This window comes from Seriola aureovittata, chromosome 15 (genome assembly GCF_021018895.1).
Source record: "Seriola aureovittata isolate HTS-2021-v1 ecotype China chromosome 15, ASM2101889v1, whole genome shotgun sequence".
Taxonomy (NCBI): domain Eukaryota; kingdom Metazoa; phylum Chordata; class Actinopteri; order Carangiformes; family Carangidae; genus Seriola; species Seriola aureovittata.
Window position 1 is genome coordinate 4,892,903 of NC_079378.1, and position 24,934 is coordinate 4,917,836.

At 41.0% G+C, this 24,934-nt stretch overlaps 1 protein-coding gene across 1 annotated transcript in view; it reads right to left on the reverse strand.

Moving 5' to 3' along the window:
- Positions 1-394: 394 nt before the first annotated feature.
- The window catches only part of doc2b (double C2-like domains, beta), a 109,757-nt gene continuing 85,217 nt past the window's right edge, over positions 395-24,934 (reverse strand). Inside the window, exons 5-9 of the mRNA XM_056397896.1 lie at positions 23,990-24,116; positions 12,950-13,107; positions 9,010-9,091; positions 7,107-7,203; positions 395-5,146 (exon numbers count right to left, since the gene is read on the reverse strand). Of these exons, the coding sequence (XP_056253871.1) occupies positions 5,013-5,146; positions 7,107-7,203; positions 9,010-9,091; positions 12,950-13,107; positions 23,990-24,116 (598 nt within the window). The 3' untranslated portion in view covers positions 395-5,012. The remainder of the gene's footprint in view (positions 5,147-7,106; positions 7,204-9,009; positions 9,092-12,949; positions 13,108-23,989; positions 24,117-24,934) is intronic.

Consider the following 24,934-nt stretch of genomic DNA (forward strand, 5'->3'; position numbering starts at 1 on the left):
AGTAGCAGGAAACCCAGCAGTAATGTAGCTTCCTGTTGCTTCCCAGTCAAAATACAGAACACTTTTATCACTCAGCAGCCAGGAACCACCTGCTGCTCGCAACCACCATTAGCATGGACCCTGACCTGACCTACAGAAACCACGACACACAAACTCACACTGCTGAACTTTTACTACACGAATAATCTGATCCGTGTTCTCGCTACGTCTCCCATCGTTACTAATCACCACGGTGTGCAGAAACAAGTGAGGCTTCAGCATTATGGAAGAGAGTATCTAACGGTGAACATGTTTTCTTGCCTTCATCGTGTTTTGCCTATAGTCGCATGTTTTTTCTTCGGAGGCGTGTGGTGCAAAAACACAGAAACAGAAATAAGAAAGGCACAGATACCTGTCCATTTGGCATAGGACTAAAATATAATTTGGGACAATCATTTATAGTCATACATTCAACAAACCAGAATAATGCAAACAAGTGCCTGAGTGTTAAAAAGGAAACAAAACAACAAAGGAGAGATTTTAATTCACATCAAGTCACGCTTCCAGATAGTCAATACAGCAGCCAAACAGGCAATGCGATAGTGTTCAAAGGTACAAAATGTTGTCCAGAAGAAAGACTGACTTATAGCATAATCTTAGAGAGTCCACAGTCGTGTGTTTTGTTTTTTGTTTTTTTTTAAATACAGAAAACAGTATCAAACATTAGGCAAAGTCATCTCATGACAAAACCAAGAACATATGCATGCAGATTTTGTTTTTTTTCTCCCCATAATATTGAGCTTGCATACAAAGGCAGACATATTACAAAATCAAAATCACACGTTGGTTGAATTCATTACATATTCATCAGACAGAGAGAGAGAGAGAGAGAGAGAGAGAGAGAGAGAGAGACCACTGTTGTGTCAAGGAGTTTATTGAGATGCCAACAAGGTTTCACAGCCGCTTTGTGCCTCACAAATCAATGTGGCTGAAGAGGCTGTTAACACTTAAAGAAAACTAAGATGTGAGGCCTGATATGATGCGTTAAACATTTCATTACCCGGCTTTGAAGGCGTAATATCAGCTATCAAAGTCAAAGTTTCTTCAAAATGAATGAGATGTTGTGTGAGAAGGAAAAAAAAATAACACTACGTCAACAATAAAACTACAGGTTCAGAAGGTAATAATATTAAAAACACAGACACTGGGGCTGTTTGTGACCATCCACCAACTGTAATTAGCGAGTTTTAAATGATGATGATCATAAAAACAGAGTCGACATGCTCCTTAAAAATAAACATGCCCGGCCTATCACTCGCGGCGACGTGAGGTCGTGACAAAGAGCCGTTAGCTGAGCCTGACGGGAATCCTGAACGTTTACGCCAGGACTGATTTGTGTGGCGTTTCTGTGTTACCAGTCAGCGCACGGTGGAGGTTCAGGAGGAAAGGTTGGTGTCGGGGGTTGGGGGCATGCGGAAAAGGTTATACTGCAGAATCGAACTCATAAAATCACAAATACATGGCATGCATCCCAGCCTACTGGTCCGTGAGGGCAACTCAGGTTTTTAGTCGTGTTTCAGGACTGCACAGGGACTCGGGGGGGGGGAGGGAAATTTTAGTTATCTTAGTGTATGACAAGAAGTTTGCTCCTGGGATGCAAGTTCAACCAACGCTATTCCCAGATATGTGTGTGTGTGTGTGTGTGTGTGTGTGTGTGTGTGTTACAGAACTTGAGACCTGACATATGAACAATATCAACAACACAGAGCACTAAGGCGCACATTCTCAGAGGGTTTACTGTGGAATAGAAAGGGTTAAACATGTACATTCTGTTTGATACATTTATAGTGGCGCTGCTTACAATAAGAAAAAAACAAAACAAAACAAACAAAAACAAACAAACAAAATAAAAAATCTAAATCCAAAATGTATGCAGCAACATAGAAACAATATACGCACACGGCTAGTATATTAAAAATCCTGCCCTTCTCACCTCGGCCCTCCTCAGCAAAGCTTGCATTGCACGAGTGAACAATCGCAGTGACTTGAGCGAGGGCGTGTTTGCCCTTTCAGCAGCAAACTTGAACTTCAGCAAGAACAGGCTGTTGTTGTAAACAATACATGCTTTTTATTAGTAGAAGTATTTTTTTTTCTTTTCTTTTTTTTTTGTTTGTTTGTTTGTTTGTGTGTATTTGACGTAAACTTTCTGCTTTTAAAATTTTGCCCTTTTGACATACAGCAGGAACATTTTCATCCACATTACGGTTGAAAACGCCGCCTGCTGGGGTTTTTTGTGTGTGTGTGTATGTGTGTGTGTGTGTGTGTGTGTGTGTGGAAACTCATTTTCTGTAGTGTAAACAATAAGCTGAGCGCACGCACATCACAGAGCTGCTCAATCATGTGGTATTGTGGTTCGACAAGTGATTTTCACCAGGCGGGTCACCCACTGAACTTCACCCCGCTGTTGATTACAGACGGTCTCCATCAAGCAGGCTCTCTACCTTCCACACAGCAAAAATAAGGCTGCGTGATTACCGTGCACAGCGAGGGCGAATGTTTCCACCTCTGTGCTGAAATTATCCACAGATCATCAGAATTATCAGGTGCATATACAGATCTGCTTTTACATCCGTGACCTCTCTTCAGGCTCACAGCAGCTACTGCACTCCTTTGGCTCGCCGTCTGTTCTTCCAGTGTGACTCGGTGGCACCCTGCGAACACCGTGCACGGCCGTTTCATCAGAAATTTCATCTGCATTCTCTCATAAGACGCGAGTAAAAATCACTTTCGACCACAGACTTGCAGCCAGCTGATCGAAAACAACACTGCTGCCTTGTGCCCTTGATTCACCAAGATTTGAGTTAAACTTCAAAATGCATATGTGATTTAGTTATTCACTGTTAGAGAAGAAACCGGCATTTTGTAGTCTGGAAACTGAACGGACGAAACACTTGCGATCAGGTCAGGATTACCACACTAGGCAGCTCTGTAGTTTAGGGGATGACACTGAAAAAAATCAGTGAGTAATCCAAGTAGGTGGCGCTTTGACACCTAGTTCATATTGATTTGTCTACACAGAGACACACAGGGAATCGGTGTTTGTAATGTCATGAATACTTTCTGTATGAAGCCTTGAGGAGGAGTTTATGTGAAGTTGATTTTTGCATTGGTTTATTCAGTTGACACCGGCCAGACAGTTTGCTTACTGGGCCATCGGTCGTCCTGAAATCCTCTAGTAGAAGTTAAGCTACCAACATCCATCTCCTTATACCCATCATGCCTTGCATTTTGAGGGTTGTTTTGTCTGATTATGGAGCTATATCCCTCTAAAGGAGTGAAGGCCTCGGTATACTTGAAACAAAATGCTTGTTGTCTCATCTAAAGGCAGATGTATAATGCTGTGTTAAGGGGTTATGGTAAGAGTCTGTAGACACAGTAGCTGATTCGTTCCTCCTTAAAAATGCAACTGTATTTTGGTGCTTCGGCAGCTATGGAGATACTGAATGGAGAGTGACAGTGTGTTTCCTTTTGTAAACTTAATCAAATTTCACAAGGACGTCTCCGCTGGAAACTTTCTGCTGAATGGGATCGTTGTTCTCTGTCACAGTGAGTGGAAAACTGTAAACGTAGCAGTCTCCTCGAGCCCGATTACCTACGATACATCTGGTCTGCTGATTATGCAGAAGTTATATCCATTTGTACGATTCATGGTGTCAAGGCTATAGAAAGAAAAGACACAGTTGTAGGAGACGGATGAGGGAGGTAGTGCGATGCAACCAGGAGGAGGCTATGACTGCAGACCTTTTCTCCTTCCTGTGTGAATATTCAGAATAAGCTTTAACACTTTTGCCTTTAGATGCAGTCAGACCAACAAATCCTGCAAATTAAATGGCAAAGTACTTACAGTATAAGCATCTGTACATTCTGTTTGATACAGTCTGACACCCGTCTGCACCGCCACATAATATGTCAGTGCCTTTCTGCTGTATTTACATTTGGTTTGGTCATAATAATAACGTCATTATTACCTTTTGCTCTCGGCGGACAGGACTCATAATTCCTGCAGCTGCTAGAGGTGTTTGTCACCTGAACACAACGTTCATGTTTGACGGATGAAGCTGTTTGGACGCGCCGTCTCGATCGGGCAGCACAAACGCTGTTTGTTTGAAGCCTTCTCAGGGCTTAATAAATTATAATTACTTTAAGGAGGTTCTCTGTTCCTATGACGTTGTTCTCACGTGGCCGGATGACTGAAACTACAGGAGAAAACAAACTTCTTGTTGCCGTGGGAGCCACCTACTCGAGGGGTGAACGACAGCGGGACCTGCACTACCCAACGGTTTTACGATCGTGTTGAAGTGCAACACCTTCAAATGTGCGGTCGATTCGTTTCTTCAGCTGCTCCTCTACGACACTGAATATTAGTGTCAAGCAGACTGAACATGGAGGGTTTGCTTGAGAAGATGACAACTGTTCCACTAAACTTTTCTGCACACTCCAACAGTATGAAATGCTGCTACATCCTTTGTTAGGATCTCTACTCTTTTAAAGTTCTGTTTTACTTCACAGCCACAGGCTTTATTTGTGCTGTTTCAGGTCAATCACTGGTAAATTATTAACTGCTGTACAAGCTCTAATTGAATCGAAGGCGTTTTCTCCTTTTTTCTTCACTGATCATACAGAATTATGAGGCTTGGAAATTCACCACCGACCCCTTTGATTGATTTGGTTGTTTGAATTTCTCTTTAAAGTAAAATAAAAGAGAAAAATGAAAATCCTATTGTATACGTGAAAGTGTTGTGGAACACAAGCATAAGGTTTTGGATATTTGTTTTAGTTGAGCCCTGTTGAGAGGGAATAGATTCCCAAAGAGGAGTGTCACAGGTCGCTGTGGCCAACATGAGGAAAAACTCCAAAGAAGAAGAGCTGAGTGGAGGAGTCAGGAAAATGAAGGCAGGAGTCCGATCTGGTGCAGCCAGGGAGGAACGGGGGGAGGGGGCAACTGGTTGGACGACAGGACAGGATGTGGGTCTTCAGTCATTTAAAGAACCAGGTAATTCATTGGTCAACGTGTGCCAGCGCTCAATTTTCTTGTCCTTGTTTTTGAGGCAGTCAAACCAGTGTTTGAGCCTCTCTCCGTTTGCATTGATACCCAGAGATACGCCACCTGAAAGACGAGAACAAAGAAGGGATGATTCGATGAGCAGAGCTCTCAGTTAAACATGTAGGGAGGTTTGTAATGTGTCACATGAGAAAATCATTGTAATGTTTTCATAACAGCTGAAAACAGGGATGGAATTAAAGATGCTATGCTCGGCAGCTCTCGCCAACACATTCATCCTGCAGGTGAAGTCAACAATCATGCCAGAGGAGAATAAACAGCAGCCAAAGGGATTTTCCATAAATGTATTAATTTGTTATTATTAATGACTTCCACGTGATCTATGAGGCGTGTTACTCACTGACAACAGGTCAGTTTATATGACATTAAATACTCAATGAAGTGAGGATGTGTTTTGAATGAATAATGATGATATTTGATGTCGCAAACATTACGCTGTGCCCTGCTGTGGAACAGGAACATCACTGATGCATTTTAATCTGTTGTTGGTTTTATTGTACTGTTTCTCTTTTATCTCTCGTTTCTGTTGCATTGATTCTGATTTTATCTGAGGACAATTTATTCCTTCATCTATGTTCACTTGTAAAACTAATCCATCTGCTGCGATAGTAAAGCGCTTAGGCTCAACTCGAGATGTTTTCAAAGGTGCTATATAAATAAACTTACTAACTCGATCAAGGAGATATCTATTTCTGCAGCAGTGGTGGGTGGAACTCTACACTTGTTACAAAACACCAAGCTTTTGAATCATTGTTGTTATTAATGTGAAAATTAAAATCACCCAGTAAAATAATCCTTTCATAATTTTTGAGAACAATCAACATAAGATCAGAAAACTCAGATAGTAAGTTGCTGTGGGGTTTAGTGGGTCGATAGATAGACTGGATATTCAAAATGTAAAAAAGTCTCCTAAACGACAGGGATGGTAAACCCTCAATCGGTTCTTGTCTTGCGTCTCTTGATGGCTGTCGACCAATCAGAACTCAGAGGTAGGCCAGATTAGGAATGTGGACCAGGCCTCTTGGAGCAGGCCCGTTACTGCACTAACATGTGACTCTGTATCGTCACAGTTGGATCCATTCGGTCCAACAAAAATATGGAACAATCGAGAGGATTTTTATCATTTGGTTATTTTCTTGCCATCCAGTGGGAAGTCGGACGGCTTGGCGAGAGGTCCAGATTTTTCTCGAGCCGTGATATGGACGTCACCTTCCTAGCTACACAGCTAGCAAACTGCCTAGCTACAAACATAATCCATCCAAAACAACAACAGGAAAGTGAACACAAAGATGCATCAAGCTCGGATTAGATATTAAATTGGTTCTAGCAGGTACCGCCACCAAACGACATTGGTGGAACACATTTATTAATCACTACTGATTGATTAGAGCAAGACAAAACAAAGAGCCCCCCCCCCCCCCCCAAACAGACGTAGCATGAGCACAAGTGTCAGGATGAATGAATGAAATGACATCGATTATCAGTCTCAGAGGAATGATGATGATGATTTGTCGTCATGACAACGCTAATCAGTTCTTAAGAGTATGGCAAAACAATCTTGACTCAAGGTCCACTTATTAGCTTTTTCTACAGCATCTAATTGTCTTCTTCATCAGAGGACAGTTTCTGTGGCTTTAGTTAAGATTATTTTCCAAAACAAAGCAGCTTCTTTTCCGGTCCTGTTCCTTTATTTGTGTCATTCTCATGGTTTTAAGCAAGATAAAAACTTCACTAAAACATCACTTACTAACTGCAGGGTGAGCGCTTTGCCTCAGGTCTGGCCATCAGTGCAAGATGATGGCAGTCCAGCTAGTTCTCAGCACGGCTCAGGGCTTGTTTGTTTCTCAGCCTCCGGCCCAGCACAGGGCCAAAACACTGAGCAGGCTCGGACCGAACAGACGGCCAGTGGTGCCGCTGATGCCGAGGAATTATCAGTGGAGCTATTTGAACTCATCTCACACTGTCGTCGTCTCTGATGAAAGCAGCGCACCCACCCTGTGCTTACCTATGAAATCGTTGGACTTGCCGATGTCGTAGTCCCACACAGTCACCTCCAAGGTCTTTTTGGTGAGGTCTGCATATTTAATGTCATAACAGAACTCCTACAGAGAGCAGAACAGCAGAAAATGAGAGCTCCAGTAGTTCCTCTCTCCGGTATGATCACATACAATTACAATTACAATCTCATCTTTTCAGATCACCACGACGCCTGAAGCCTTTGTGGGTTTAAAAGGTCTTGAACGTGTTGAATAAGAGTCTGATTCTGCTTCAGCACCTTCACAACAAAACACTCCTCTGCACGGTGTTGGGTTTCCATAATTATCATTACAAAGCTGAATGCAACTGACATTTGTTTTATTTTCTGGTGAAACTGATTCACATAATTCTGAGCGCCTCATTGAGTTTGAATTTTTTTTTGTTGGTGCCTAAAATAGTACGCAGGCTAATGACTGCTGCCTTTTTTGACTCTCGGAGATCAGGATCAGGACTCTGGCACAGACTCATTCACTTCACTACAAGTGGCAGAAGTATCTAGATTGTACCGCAGAGGAAATAAGGGGTACATTATCAGAATGACAGTGTAATCAATAAAATACACTGTCCACTAAATGAAACAAGCATTTTTTTCTGATATCAATTTGCACTGTGCAGAGCGGAAGCATTTATTTTTCCATTTCAATCTGCGGTTCAATCAAGATTGCTGCTCCACCTTAATGAAATCAATGCCTTGATATGGAGGAAGACCCCCGTTGCTCGTCTCTGGCAGAAAGGCCAAGAGGTGACGGAAGAATACGGGTGCAAAAAATGTCAGTGGAAATGTCAAGCCGCTGGCCTGTGTGAGCGTTTGGCCGGGGCCGTCCCCTCGTATACAGGCGGGTACTTCCGAGCCAAGCTACCCTGTGCCACGGAGCACCGAGGGGCCTGAACAGCCTTGAAAACATGTTTGGCATCCTCTCTGCAAAACATGGCCGGGTCCTCAGGGAGTCTGGCATTGCATTTGTAATTCCAACAGTATTTACAATCAATCATTTCGGTTTTCAAGGAGTCGTTCAGCTGTGAGACTCAGCTGCTCTGGCAGCTCAAAGATGCTAAAACACTCTGTAGAGTAGAGGGGAACTGTGGGGTTGGTGATAACTCTAGCATTTTAACATCTAGTAATTATGTGTGTTTGTCACTATTGAGCAGCACACCACATGTGGTAATTTCCTCCCATTGTTAAATAAAAAAAATAAACTGATTAGTGCAGCTTTAAGGCTCCTTAAAATCTTCAAAAAGTTTCTGTCTCTATATATTAAATATTCATGAGTGGATAAGCAACAACATAAGAGACATAAACTCAGTTTATCTGCTCAGTCAGGGCTGTGTGGGTGTGGTCTGAAAGACATGACTGTGAGAAACTCCCCCACAACTATAATCACCGTTTGATTCCAGTGTTTCAAAAAATCCTGCACAGAGATATCATCCTTTTCCCAGATGAAACCGAAACGAATACAGAAACGACCAAAACCCCGTTTAAACTTTGGTAGAAAATGTGTGTGTGCACGACTCCTATGTTTTCAAGGCTGTTGCGTCGACACATCTAACAATCCCAATCTTTCCAGTGGATGATAGAAGAAGATTGCCCAGCACCTGAGCTACACCTTCAGTTACAAACACTTGGCTGAGGACGGCTTTACTGACATATTCTACCAACATCCAGCTTACAACTCCACAACTCTCTGGAAAAGTCATCCAGTGATGAAGTAAGAAAAATGTGCTTCAGTTCAATCTGACAGCCGTGGCCTCTCTGATGGCTTTTCGTAGCCACGTAGCCCGTAGTTATGGAGGTTGGCTCAGCACGTAAAAGCATCAGACAAACCATCAACTTAGGCGGGAGAAAAAAACAGCGCAGTAGATGTGGTTTGTACCTCGTTGAACTCGGGATTGAGTGTCTTCTTTTTCACAGCAGTCTTGTGCTTTGACTTTTTGTTCTCGTCAGGCTTCAGGTACCTGCAGGACAGCAGAGCAAAGGAGAGAGGAATTATTACATGTAATAGTACTGACCTCAATGCTTTCACTGCTTCCTGTTTCTGTGGATGGAGCAGCAAGGAGTCTTTCTTCATCAACTCCACAATGTAAAAGCATCATTTACTGTTTATTTCCCAGCTGTTATATTGTTCTGTCCTCCAGAGGGTGCTGTGGTACTGCCCTACTTTCAACCAAAGCTGCATTTCAATACACACACTACATCACATTACCACCTTTTCTGACTTTATAGACTCCACCTGTGCCTATATTAAAGACATTTCTTTTTCAGGTCGGTAATACATGGATGCTGTTGTTGTTGTTGTTGTTGTTATCACTTCTTCTCCATGAAGATTGATGTCCAATACACGGGTAGATTAACAACAAACCTTCTTTTTTTTTTGTCGTTTTGATGAGATTACAGAGGTGAAGACACCTCACCTCATAACAGTAAGACGTTTCCAGTGTCAGACGATACTCCCACTGCATCGCAGCGCCGCAGATCTGCGGATTGTAACTCACATAAAACCTAAATCTTTAGTCAATATGAGGTTTTATGGGTTTGTTCTGGTAGGATTTTATTATCTTTACAGAGTTACTTTGAGTGTTCTTGTGCTCCTTTCTGCTAATGGCTTTCATTTTAGACAATTGTGAGGCAGCTTGAGTCGGAGTACATTCAAATAATGCAGTTTAATGGCCCTGCAATAAATCCTACTTCCACATGTTCAGTTTTTATTTAAACTGTTTTAGAGAGAGTTTAGTTTAATTCATGATCATTTTGGAGGCTGTAATTTACAGTGCTGATGAACTGGGTTGTGTTTTACTGAAAGGTGTTTCATACATGTATAAATAGGATTTACAAAATATTAGAAATAATGTAACACAATTCAACAGCACAGTATTTAATCAACACGTCTCTACAACTGTTTCAACAAAAGAAATTATAACCTTTGTGAAGTTACAATTTATTGCTGGGCTTAATTAACTGGCAACCGAGCGCATGTTGTTAAATATGATGGTGTTCCCAAAACATGTACCATTGTGGGGACTTACCGGTTTATATTTGCACTCACTGCAGTGTGTGACCCCGTGGAGAAAAACAGATTGTTAGTGCCACTGTTGCTCTGGGTGCAGGCATACAGTACGTGTTTATGAATGTACAGCTTGTTTGTGTGTGTGTGTGTGTGTGTGTGTGTGTGTGTGTGTGTGTGTGTGTGTGTGTGTGTGTGTGCAGGCTGGACATTTGTTTCTGCTCTGCCTTCATAAATGATGCAAAAGGCAGGCTCTACTTAGTGTATATCAAGCCCTGTGTAATGGATGTTGTTTAGCAACTCGGTTCATTTGGGCAAAAAAAAATAAAAAAATAAAAACAGTTTTAGGCAATAATGTTCATTCTGATGTGGTATATTGGTATATTTCAATCCAGTCAGCAATTACAGTGGCTCGTCACATCCCTCTTTCCTTTTTACGTGCTCACCGGACCCGCACAGACTCCAATTTCCCAAGGTAACACGGAGACTTAAAGGGGGGCTAAGTGGGTTGTTATTCGGAAACTTACCCTGGGGGGAGTGGGGAGGGGCTGAAATTGTGGTTGATGAGAATATTGCAGCGAACCTAATTGTTGTCATGTAATAGGACAAGTGACCCCGAGGCAAAACGAGCTCAGAATGGAAGTCGGGATGCAAACAATGCTATTGTGCATTACAGTGATTTTAAATGTTATTTCACTGTGTGACTCACAGCGGTTTCGCTGCATTGCCCATTATCATGCTTTTGTTCAGCAGCTGTGCATTGAAACCGAATACATCGATCTTTAAAAATATCTTTACATCTAAGCATGATGAAAGGCACTTGTTATTGACGGTAGAGACATTAAGGAGGGAATCTACACTGCCACATTTCACCATGTACTCCACTATCCTGTCGACTAATGCGTCTCTTCATTCGACATTCACACAGCAGGCGCATTTTCAGGATCTTCCCAACATCATCAGCACAATAGAGCGAAGCATTTTTCTGTCCAGGTGACAGCTGTGACTTGATGCATCAGATAGACTCTTGCTTAGACATTGGCTGGTGAGAGACAAGAAGCCAATCACGTCTATCTGACACGGGTGTACATTTCCTTTATTCCCTCTCACATGAGCCAGTCAGTAAATCTGTTATCGGCCGGCGTGTCCTTCAGGCTTCGGGGAGATTTTCTCAACCACAAACGGTTGGAAAATTGTTGCCTGCACCTCTCCTCCCGAAACGAGTTGTGCTTTTGTTCTCGAGGTGTGCACGGCAGATTTGGAAATTAATTGCACTTTCATTGCTCTGCCAGATGAAAGACTTGGGAAATGTTCAGGTGTGATAAATAGGACTCTCCGTCAAATCGCAGCCCCGTGAATGGCCTCTTGCTGTGTGTCTTTCATGCTGTTGATAATCACGGTTAGTTTACCTTTTTTTTCTGCTAAAACATCAGCACTGCCAGCTAATCCATTTCAGCACTTCTGCATCGTGTTGTACATCCTCTAAAAATAGCATTATAATGATGAGCATCCGGTTTTTCTGAGGACAAGTGTCTGTCGAGAGGAATCGATGGACAGGCTGTTTTACCTGAAGCAAACCCATGTTCAGCCTAAAGACGATGAGTCCGTCCTACACTTTACTCGACAGCAAGAAAGTCAATTTGCCATGAAACTTGGTTTCAGTATTTATGAGGCCTCTGGGCAGATTTGTAATAATGCTGGTGACCCTGTGACCTTTCCTCCCATGCAATCATAAGGTCAGATTTTGTCCCTGACCTGCACCTTGGTTTATGACAATGAATCCATGTAACCGGTTGTAGATGCTGCGGAAGTATCCACAACAAAACGTCAAAATAAAGATCAACTTAACTGTGAAGTGTGAACATGAGTTCACACAGACAAAACATATAAAATGACAATTAAAATATGAAATAATCCAGGAATGTGAATGTTTAAAATTAATCTCATTATAATTAATTTTGTTTTATCATGCGACAGAGTCACTGCAGGTTATTTTTATTTCATTGCAGCAGTTTTAGCTCAAACTGTCCTTTGTCAAAGTTTGTTTCTATTTCACAGCAATTTCCCCAATTTTTTCATAATGCTACTTTCACAACAAAGTCAAGTTACGTGATTGGCCTTTGCTTTGGTCTGAATAAGCAGGGCACCACTGACATAACTGGTTCTTCCCTGTGGAGATTTTGTTATCAAAGTGGCATAATGGGAAAAAAAAATCACTTTAAAAAAAACCAAAAAAAAAACATTAAAAACAGCTGGAATGAAATAAAAATGAGCTGCAATAATCTCAGTTATTGTGAAAAGAAACTGGATAAAACAACATTTCGTAATGATCAGCAGAGCTGGAATCGTTAATGATTAATTGATCAACAGATAATTCATCAGCAAATACTTTGATAACTGATGAGTTGTTCAAGTCATGAGGAAGACATTTTAAAACATTCAAGTCACCTTGAACTCTTTGTGATTATTTTCTAACATTTTACAGCCAAAATCAGTTAATCAAGAAAATAACTGACAAATTAGGAAAGTATTTATTAGTCCCCCCCCCCCCAACTATAACCTGAGTTCAATTGGATAGTTCTTCATTTTTATGGTTTTATATATTTGCAAATTTCATGTCAGATTCTTCAGTGTAATTCTGGCTCATCATCACTTGGGTCCAGATTTCATAGTTTATTGTTGTTGTAATAAACTGTAATTAGTCCGAATATATTTTGAAAACATACCGCATGTTATTGTTGTTATAGTTGATGATGTAACATCCCCATTTCCTGTTTGAATGTATTTGCAACTGTTTGCATACAATACTGACGTTTTGACGTAGGGGTCAGAGAAGCCGTTGGCGTCCATGGCGGCGAGGTGAGCGCAGCGTATGATGCCCACCACCAGGCAGGACTTTGTGGTGTTGTACTTCAGAGAAATCATGATGCGTCCTCGTTCCTCCAGGGACTTGTCTTCTGTCTTGTTGACCTGCAGTGATAAAAACAACAAGGTTCAGGAATGATAACCAGCTCTTGTAAGAACACACTGCCAGCCGAGCTTTCCCTCAGACACACACACACACACACACACACACACACACACACACACACACACACACACACACACACACACACACACACACACACACACACACACACACACACACACACACACACACACACACACACACACACACACACACACACACACACACACACACACACACGTCATTTTCAGCTGACATTTCTCACTTCTGGCACCATCATCATTTGGCTTTAATTTCCAAAATGCTATTAATCCATGTTGACAACAAAACCGTTACCTGGAAATGTTCTCACTATGTTAACCATGGTCTTAATTCTTTTTTTCTTTTCTTTTTGTCCTGTCATGTTTTTGTAAAAGTAAGTGGGTATCATTAAAAGTGCGCCGCAGCTTCAGTACTCGTCTTCTTGACAGTTGTGTGTCTTGAAAATCAGCCAAACACTGATTGGCTGATTGATGCCATCTCCGCTGTAAATGGCGAGTTAATAGCCTCATCAAAATTAATTTGCCATGTTCTTCAGAGACGAGATAAACATCTGAACTGACACATGACCCGTGTGCCAAGAGTGAGCCCCGTTTTCCTTCCAAACACCACACCTCCCTGATAACCAGACGTTCAGGTCCTGACGGGGGTGAACTCAAACAATCTCTTCTGTTTGGATGATTGAGTATTAAATCTGATGTGGCCAAGACTCAATCTAAGACCAAAAAGGAGACAAATGTCTGAAACTGTCAGCTTCTCTGATGTGCTACTGCATCTGTATCAGTCATGTCAGATAACCTCCGCCTGCTACGAACGCCTTCACCGGTCGCCTCAGTCCACAGACACATCTTTGTCTAGCTAAACCAAGATGAGACTGAAATTCACTTAAAGCAACACGAGAAAAACACAATGACATGACAAAGTTGGGAAAGCTGCGTGAGTGCACCAAGGCAGTCTGAGATAAGAGACGAATTTCTCCACAGAGCCACCACCGTTACTCCACCTCCATCACTCTCCTTTTGTTCCTGTTGATCATCATTTTCTTTTGTTATACATATGTAGGCCTGCTGTTTGAAGTCATTTGTTGACATGTGATTTTTAACTACTTTATTTTGTTTTCTTGTAAAAATCAAATATGAAATAATATGTAACTGAACTTCAGCAATAATAATAATAATAATAAAACTGACTAATGTGTGTAAATTCAAATCTGGAAATCCCCAAAAAGGACAGCTACAGAGATACATAATGACTTTCACTAGAACCAGGCGGATTTACAATCTTTCTACATGGATGCAGAAATATTTATGGTCTCACACTGGGAGTCTGCTCGTTACAAGCATTCTTCTTCCTTCACTGCACATAAACAGAGCACAGCTATGGCTCCCGACTCTGGAATCAGGGTTTTGGATGTGGGGATTTTTTGAAGGGTCTGGGTTAACTGTGGATTGTGGGTTTCCCTTTATAAGTCTCTCCTTTCATACATTACCTTTGAGATGGAGTTGAATAAAGTATGTAGGAGGAACTGGACTCGACAATCCTATCTCCTAGAAATTAAATTTCTGTTATACTAAATTGTTTTCCCTGTCATGCTGTGGTGTCAAATGTAAATCGTGCTACATGTGTGTGTCTGAAGTCACAAGGGAAGCCCGTCTCCAGGAAAGTACATTTACAAATAAAGTGAAACAAGCAAATACCATCTGGATTATGTTTAGGGGCAACAGTTTGTTCTTGAATGAATGAAGTGCTGTATTTATTAACAGCAGCAGAGTCCCAGCTGAGGTTAGGATGAATGCAACAAAAACCCTTTGGTTAGGGTCAAGGAAAGATTGTGGTTTTGGTTAAAATGTAAATAAACACCATGCATCTGAAGTCACTGTGAACCTCTTCTGTTTAAAAACCAGACTATAATTTTTCCCTAACTTAAACTAAATGCCTTAAGAGTTTAAGTTTAATAACGCTGCGGTTGAAGTAGCTATAACCAGTCACTCGTCATCAAGACGCAAACGCGCTGCTCCCACTGGACACAGCCACGCCCGTGAAACTGACAGAAACTTTAGGTCCAGGTCCAGAGACAACAACCTACTGCAGCCACAAGAGGTCAGTAAATTACAAGATGAAAGCAAACATGCATTTATATTCTGAGATGCAAGGAGAGATATCACTTCCACTTCAGTATCATTAATTGATGTCTATTTTCATTTGGCCTTGCTTGTTCTCAGGACACGCCACTGGGCTATCTGAGCTTTGTGTTGTTTTTTGGGGGTTTTTTTCACGGCTACGCCCAGTGATTGGAAATGCAATTTACCAGCAACGCTCCCGCAGTTGCTGATTGCGTGAATATGCACTGGGCTTTCCCATACCTCAGCATTTATTTTTATACAGTATAAGGCCACTCATATCAGCAGAGCAAATGCCCGGAGGCTTAACAACTTCTAGCTTATGAAAACCTACTTGAAAATGCATGGCCCTGTGGAAATGTGGGCATTAGGACTGCGAGTTCTTTCAATTTGGTTTGTGCCATTTCAAATTGATATTCATTGGGATTTTCTGTCTCATTCCTCCTCTCTGTCTCATTTATGACAAACTGCAAATTACTTCGCATTGGAGCTAAGCTATAAAGTTAAACTTGGGAGACGTATAGTTCTAGAAAAAGTAGGTCAAATCAGTTTGTTACTTGAGTTAAATGTACATTTGCAAAGTTATAATACATGATGTGACTTCAAAAACACCACAGATGAATCCTTCATTGATAACAACTTCTTATTGTATGTTAAAGCCCATAATCCTCTTAAGATTTTTAACATTTCTGACATTGGACCCCCCACTGGCCAAACCCCAGCAGATCTGTGCAGCAGTAGAACAGTACAGTAGCAGAGCTTACAGTGCTCCACTGATTTAGCATTGCACTCAAACAACACTGTTGGATTCACAATGGAGATTTTTTTATATTTTTTATTTATTTTTTTAAAAGGATCAAAATCGATGCAGCAACACCAGAAACGAGGAGCAGCCTCTAGAAGTTCTTTCTTTCTAATGTCACACCACCAGATTAGTTTTTTTTTTCTCCCCCATTTTCAAAGCCAAAACCAAGACATCACTCGACACAATTTATCAGACTTCGCGCAGCTCACTCTGGTGCCACAAAAGGCTTTATACAACTTGTTTCACATATGCCGAAGTACTCCCTAAGACCTGTAAAAAAACAGTCTGATGTGTAGGATCGGTGAGGTTCACCTTTAAGTCGTCGGTCTGGTTCAGCTTTGGTCTTTTCAAATGTCATGTATTAAATGAAATGTTTAACTGTGACAATTTACCCTTGTCATAGAATGTCCCATGAGGACACACAAGAGGGAAATGGAGACAATTCATGGATGTATTAACTAGCTGGTGAACACAATGACTCTGATATTTCACTCAGGAGTTGGTAGAGACCCAAAACAGAGCTAAAAGACAGTGAAGATTGGACTTATATCTCCATCAGGTTCACTCCAATTGAATAATAATGTTCCTCTGTTACTGCTGGATGTGTAAATAAGCAACAAGTTCACTTTATCATCTTTATAAGGTGATAACGTGTCAGTGTTGTGTTCAAATCTTCTTTATGCTGCTTCCAAGTGGGTGAAAATCTTACTGCAGGTTTTAAGAAATTTAAAGTTTTATAGCAACTTATACAACCTTCTAACAGCTTGTACAAACCAGATGAAAAAAAATCCTCCTCTTTGGTCTTTAAAGCCAAAAAGAGTATATAAAACATATACCCATGTATATAAATGGAGAGCTATGATTTGCTGTACTGCAAACTACTGCTCTTACAAGCTGCAAGCTGCAATCTTCCCTGCTCAACGCGGACATCCCAAAACATCCTCAACATTCGGAGACAAAATAAGAATAATGAAATGAAGATGAAAAACAGGCAGAAAAAGCCTCTGCAGACACAGACTTCTGTCTCCTCCACAGATTTGCACTGTATGTAGGAGACAGTGCTCAACAATCTGTCCAGCAGTGTCCACAGCTGGATACTAATCAGATATCTACAGGGAACCGACTCTCTCTACATGAATCGCAGATGACTTTTGCGAGACGTCTCACTGGACTCGTGGACTCGCCATCCATTTCATCTGGCATGCCAACATGTTTCAGATGCCGCCTCGGTTTAGTGTCAAACCCATTTGGTTCTGTCTCTTTGTCCACTGTTTATCCATGTTTAGGACAACCCACTGTTGCCTCTGTCTCTCTGTCTCCTTTAACAAGATACACTTTGGGAAGTGTGTGACAAACCTAGAGGCTGACAGGAATATAAGAGTGTCAAGACAGAAAGTGAGCGAGGGAGGAAGTACAAACCTCAGGCTGCCTGGTTGGTATCAAGGTCGGCGTATCTGACAAGTGCACACATCCTTACAGCACTCAGTGTCTTTTGTATTTCACACTCGCAGACCGTCCATTTAGCCTGGCTAGCCTTCCTTCTCTAATGGCAGATATTTTTTTTTAAAATAGCATGTACACAACATGCACCAACTAAGACTCAAATGATTACCATGTAATATCATTAATCACGGATACAAAGACATAAATTGTTTGGTACTGCATGGCCTCCACTGCTCCCTTTTCCTATCTCCATCAACATTAAATCAACTTACATAACCAAATACACTACTGCGCTGTAGTGTTTGCTTAACATTTTCCAGCTAATTGTACCATTGCCTGGGGGAAAATTCAATTAAGATTGGCTAGAGGATGTCCATTAATTGAATTTAACGCACAGTACAACCGGACACCTCCGATGCAACTGTCTGAACATCATTCTGAATGAATGTCGGTGCGGTGCTAAATAATCATTGGAGATATACATCACTCTGTCTGCTTGCTTCATTGTTTTCTGAACTCCACAGACTAAAAACAACGCAGCACAGATGTAGCAACAAAACACAATATTATTCTGAATGTATTGACTGGGTTCCAGGTATTATTCAGCCCCTTAGGGGTTACCAGGAAAACAGCAATTTTACCAGGAACAAGATCTGGTAATATCCCAGGATTAAGGGGGGGTTTCCTTTGACTGGTCCAGGTTACTGAGCCAGTAATTAATTCCAATTTCTAGACTTACAGTTCAAAGTGGAAAACCTTCACTAGGTGCCTAAGGTGTCTCTGTCTTTGCCCATCTCCCTACTAAAGCAGAACGATAAGAAATACCAAATCCTGACGTGCTTAAAGGGGCACAGGTCGTCTCCTGTGTCATGACTAAAGCTCTCTGAGACAATGCGTGGGTAGTTCAGGATATGAGCAGGAAGCTGGGCCAAAATGCATCTCCTGCCAGCGTCCTGGTAGGATCCCTCAGCGCCCCACTGTCGTCTGAGAGGTGTTGATCTGACTGTTGTGCTGATGCAAGAGAAGAGGCCGCGGCTTACAGGGCACTGGCATTCACTCACAAACACATCCCATACAGAGAGGACAGAAAAAGTAGTATTGATAACAGTGGAGGTAAAATCAGATAAGAGAACCTGGTGCTCAGAGGCTTAACCAGGATACTTTTGGCTCGAAAGAATATTGCTGCAGGCCCCCTCCCCGTCTTATTTTCAAATAAAACAAGAATAAAAGTCTAAACTTTAGGCCCCTGGATGCTCAGATGCTTATTACAGTCCACAATACACATGCATCAGATGGAGTAAACAACATAGTGACATTTTGGTTTGGTTTAGTATCTGTGCCGTTAAAGCCCCTGAAAACTTTCTATCTAATATTAAATACTAATGACTAAATAAAGACAATTAAAGGTAGAATCCTTAAATTTTATTTATTAAGACTTTCCTAATGTGGTTTGATCAGATTTGACTGCAACATATGCAAACAACAGTCATCACACTGTGATTCAAATGTCGCTAAACTCCGATTGGAGCACGGAGATAAATGACGTCATCTTTTTCCAAATGAGTCCCATCCACTTCTAAAGAAGAAGTCAAGAAAACAAACAAAAACGCAAATATGAAAAATTCTCATGCAAAGTAGCTGAAATGTTTCTAACTTTGGCAGAAACATTTGTAACAACAAACAATATCACTCCCAGTAAGAAGCTTGCAGGGAGCTTTGGCTCAAGGGCTAGAGCAGATTGGCTGCTGATCCCTGGGTTGGCGGTTCAGTCACAGGCTCCCCGAATACAGGGATGCATCAGGGGAAGGCATCTGGTTTAAAAACAAAATATGTTGCCAAATCTACTACGTGGCTGGGGACAACAACTCCTAGTAAGAAGCTGATTGAAGTTTTCAGGGCCTTGAACTCCTAGAAATTTTGTTTATATACAACTAAACTGCAAAAGCAAATGTCTTGTAGGAAACATATTCACTAGCCGGATTACATTTGGAAGCAAAATCTTTTTGAATGAAACGCTGTATTAATTAATGGCAGTGGAGTCACCAGGAGGAGGTTGGGGAGGCATTTCCAACAAAACACATTTGCTGTTAATTTCTAGGAGTCAGTTTTGCCAGTAGAGGCTGTAATGCATCATCGTCAGTCACGTTCTCCTCCACTAATATCTTTGCTTCCTTTCACATACCAGGAGCAGAATAATCAGGAGCTGCTATACTTAATATTTTTTTGATTAATGGCACCTTTCAGCTCATTGTTTTTTGGTTTTCAGGACTGCAACTTTACTTAGTCTGGTCCATCCTCACTGTTCCCATCAGTGTCTTTTTCAGTCTAGCAAGCTGAAAAAGTTGCAAAAAACCTACACTATGCAACCTGCCAAACACCAAGTGGCAGACAGACAAATATACTGAAGCATTAAGGGGCTAATAAACCGGAAAGGTTAAAGGAGAGTGAGGCCAGAACCACAACTCCACATGATTGCTAATGTTGCCCTGTAACTGCTGGATGTGTAAATTGTTTCAAACAGGAAAAACTTTAAAAAGGTAATAATGGCTTCATGATGTGTTTACAGCTTCTGGCTTCGCAGTCATCTCTAATGGTCCCAGGCTTATTGAAGAAAACACTTCCTCGCTAAACAAAAGATCAGGGGTTATCATTGTCATTAGATATCATTCTCTGGGGGCCATACACGTCCATTCTTTCATTTCATTACTTATTAACACATGTTTCTGTGGACCTGCTGGGAGTTTTGGACGGACCGACCAACATTATCACCCTTAACCTTTTATATGGTTGTCCTGGACTATTCAGCTCAACAGTAATGTTATTGCTGGTGCTGAGAAAACTTTTTAAACATGGCCTAGCACACATTGTAATTAGACAAAGTGATACCAGAAAACAAAAACTAACACTGCCATTTTCCACAATGGCAGCAGAACAAGTAACAAATTTTTTGGACATCTTTTATAGTTAAGCCTCTCACTGTCCGACTGAACCAGGGAAAGACAGAAATGTTTTGCACAGAGACACAGATCTGAGATTTATTGCCAGACAAGGCTGTTGGCTCTTACACTGCTCAGGCCCTCTCGCTGTTTTCTGGTGCCAGTGCTGGTGGCAGATCCAGAGTCGAGGCTGGCAGACACATCCATTAGATAGACATGGTTGAGTGGTCACAGTGTTAGCAAGGACACAGCTGTCCAGGCAACTTGGGATTACCTTGGGATTACCAAAACATACATACAGTTCCTCTGACATTCAAAGGCCTTTATGTCAGCATGTGTAGACATTTCACCTTCATGGTTGTATCTATCTATAGTGACAATGGGAGCAGTATCTCGGATGTGTCTGAGCCTGTTTCTGGATAGTTTGGTCCCTTCATGTACGTCTTTACTGCACATGCATTGGTCCTCGTCTGGGTTGGGCATGTATAAACTTTAGCAGCACTATAAATTCCCAGTTTTGGCGGTACTTTGGGTGATTTAGTGATAGTGTTAAACTGATTATAAATAGCATACATTTTGTAGAAATGTTTGCAGGCTGTTAGGTCACAACGGAACATTGTTTTTCTGCATTTCTTTAACTATATTTCAGCCTGTGACAGGTCCAGTCCACAGGTTTGTGGGCCAACTGACTTGTTTATGAGCTGAACAAGCCAGTCAAAGTGCTCCACTGTCAGGCCAAAACCATCAATAAGACTAGGCTCTGCTAGCTGCTGGATGAGATGATTAAATGGTCGGTGCTCTATTCTCCCCAGCACAGCAAAACAACATCCTGTGTTCAAACAGAACTCCTTATCCGCTACTTCAAGAGCAAGCAGAGCAGAACGCTTCCTGCATCGAGCTCTCTGTAACCAGCTCCACTTTGCCTTGAAGCACTTCTATGAGGAAATGGCCAAGCTGTGCTTTATACTCTCCCTTGCCAGTGTTAGACGTATGACAGGGTGGTCCGAAATAGCACAACAACCTGACTGAAACAGAACAGACAAGCCCCGAAAAACAGTTACTGAGTTTGACACATATCTGTTCTACAGCTACTGCATGCTGTGATGATCGGAGCTACCAGATCTACTGAAAACACCCTCCAGCCTTTCTTCTTCTTACTGAATGGTAAAAAAAAGTAAAAGCATCCGGTTTTTGCTGTAGATACCTGTTGAAAAGCCACAGTCACTGGTTTCAAGCAGGTTCCAGCTTCTATTTTCTGAACCATTTCCACATTTAGTCAGCGTGAAGGTACATATTCAGCCATGAGCGTCATGTACGCCGCTGTCAGGACGAGCTTTTCGTGGTGTGAAAACACTATGAGATTAGAAATGTAATGTTGCAAATTGTAAACTGCTTTACCCAGTAGTCATGATTTTAGACAAAACAATATCAAGATTGAGACTGTGAGACTGTGACTGTGATTTCTTTTGGCAATGTTACTCTAAAATTATTGTATGACAAATGATAACCACCATACCCATCTGAGATATGGTCATTTTGAAAGCGTAGCATGTACTAATATTAAATAAACCTTGACAACATCAGGGCCCGGAGCGGTGAATGCACCGTGGCCGTTTGATACCAGTTTTGCGCAAGCATATTTTGTATTTTTGGATGCTATTTCACACTCCCACATAGAGAACAAAGCATATGAGAAGAGCAACAGGAATTTGTCTCTCCAAACGCAAGGCAGTGCTCTATACTCCAAAGCTGTGTAGGCACTTTGAAAGGGATATTCAATCACAGTTCAATGACACTCCACTTCACTCTCATGCTCTCAAAACACATAATCCACTCCTGCACCCCACTTATGGCCTCAAAACCCAGCGCTCTAATCTGTCCTGTGGTTTAAATTAAATTCTTATGGATACTGTTGTTTCTTCTTGCAGTCACCAACATGTAGCCCACTGTATGGAAAGACCATTGTTATATTGCGTTTATCTCTTGTGCGCAGAACTAACTCCTCAAATTGTATTAGTTATTGTTTGTGACACAACTTCAGAGCAGTTTAAGAAATACCTGCTCGTATTATTGCCTGAATTCAGAATAACTGTGTAATTCTAAGGAACACAATTCATGATCTTATTAAGAATATCAATAATTAACCTCCTAAGACCCGAACTCTTGCATGGCATGCATTTTTAATTTCTCTTTGATCTTTATTCTGATTGGGACCTGAGAAAAATTATGTCCACATATGAGGACATTAGTTTTAAATTTCGATTACTGAGTGGCAGTATAATATCCTCATATGTGGTCACCAGGCCCTTGTTGAGAAAAAGTTAGTATTGTGGTCTAGAGAACCCAAAATGTGAGGTCCACATATGTGGACGCCAGGTCCTAGGAGGTTAATATTAATAAAAAAAAGGTGTTAACAATACCAACAGCCCAGCATGTCTTCTTTATTTATTTACTCCGATCCAACACTGTAATTATGGCTTTGACAAAAAGCTGTGCCACGAATCACCCTGAAGAATTAATGAAGACGATTGCTCAGGAAAATACTGAGATATGAACTGCTCTGAAACAAGCAGTGGGCATCTAGGGTTAAAGGGGCAAAAGCTAGAAATGTCAGTACAATGACAATAAAAAAACAATTTAATTTATTGCCTTTTTCCCCCCATACTATTCATCACATTACAGGAGTAGAAATACAATAATCTGTAATCTATTGATAGTCACAGGGAAACAAGGTCAAAGGCTTGCTGCCATATTGTGTCCCTCATTGGAGAAAAATCAAATGGCCCTGATTAAATTTTCTATCTTTTTTACATAATATTCTGAGATGAAATGTGGTTTTCTTGCTCAAGTAGTTGTTTGATTCTTCCACTGATTTCCTGATTGTTTTTCAGTGTAACATTTAATATAAATCAAGACACTCAGTGGACTTTAATCAGATTAATCAGCCAACACGGAGGGTAGATATTTTTTGAATATGAGCTACAGCACAGAATATCAGTAATAAAATAATAATCAGTGCATCTATTTTATACTGGACTATAGCACAGTATGATCTAAGATAATAAAGTACAGTTTACTAAAGTAGAATATAGTAAAACATAGTATACAGTATACTGGAGTATAGTACAGTATAGTATAGTAAATAGTGTTTAGTATGCTGGAGTATAGTATAGTGCAATATAGGATATACTTGAGTAATTTACAATATAGTATAGTATATTTTCATATAGTAAAGTACAATATAGTACAATATATTATGTGCTGGAGTACAGTATAGTACAGTAAAGTATATTCTGTGATAGTATAATACTGTATATACAGGAGTAAAGCATGGTATATAAATATGGTATACTGATATTTGAAATGTAGAGTAATGATTAGTGCTGTTTAGTAGAGAGGAGTATATAGAAAACTTAACATAAACATGATGTTCATTCAATCACAGAGTTTTTACTTATTCTGTTTAACAAAAAAAAAAAAACAGAGAGAATCAAATCTTTACAACATCAAAAACCACAGCCATGTAACGGTACAGACTTACAGGTAACTGTTTCTCCAGGCAGTTGTTGAAGTTTTTGATTTGGTTGGGCTTCAGCTTCTTGAGGGGGATTCGCGTTTCCCCGATGAACTCGTTGTGGCGGAATTTGTCCTCATCACACACTGAAATCCTGAGAGGAGAAGAACAGAGTAGGTGGAGGAGGGCAAATAAATGAAGTGAGGCTCAGGTTAAGGTTTTGTTGCTGAGAGGAGGCTTAAAACCGTAAAACAAGTCATTTTCCACCTGGAGCCCATCATCCTCCATCACAGGGATTCACTTCTCACTAAAATCTTCACTTCACTATAGAGCTACTCGCATTGAATCTCTAAGGCCTCTGGTCTCTAAAGTAAAACCAGAGTAGCTCTACAGAGAAGGGGTTCATAAGATTTTTGTCAGATTAAATCAGTATGACAGGAAATGATGGGACGATTAAACTTTAGGAAGCGTTCAGCCATGTGTGGATCAAAAGACTAAAATTAGAAGAGAAACTTGTGATGAGAAGAAGCTCAGAGACAAATGACATTGTTCCTCTTCACGTCAAAATAATTTAAAACCAAATCACGACTTCAACTTGAACATACAGTACCTTGCTGTGCTCATCTTATTTACTCAATTAGTGCAGCTCGAATTGAATTGTGCTCTGGTGCACGGTACATTCAGCCTGTTTACTGATTTGTATTATGTGCCTATTTTCTGTTTCCACTGAACACGTAAACACACATCCTCTTTTCAATGCATGACAACATCCTTTGTAAACATTACTGTATATTTGCCAGCGTATTCTTCAATCAATAAAAAAGAAGAATCATTACACGACACAGTGTAGCTGCCCACAAAAGATAATGATTGATGGTGAACTGAAAGGCAGCTCACAATTCAAAACCACTGAGGACAAAAGGCACACAGGGAGGCGATACACCGAGCTTCGGGTTTTTACTTTCCAGACTT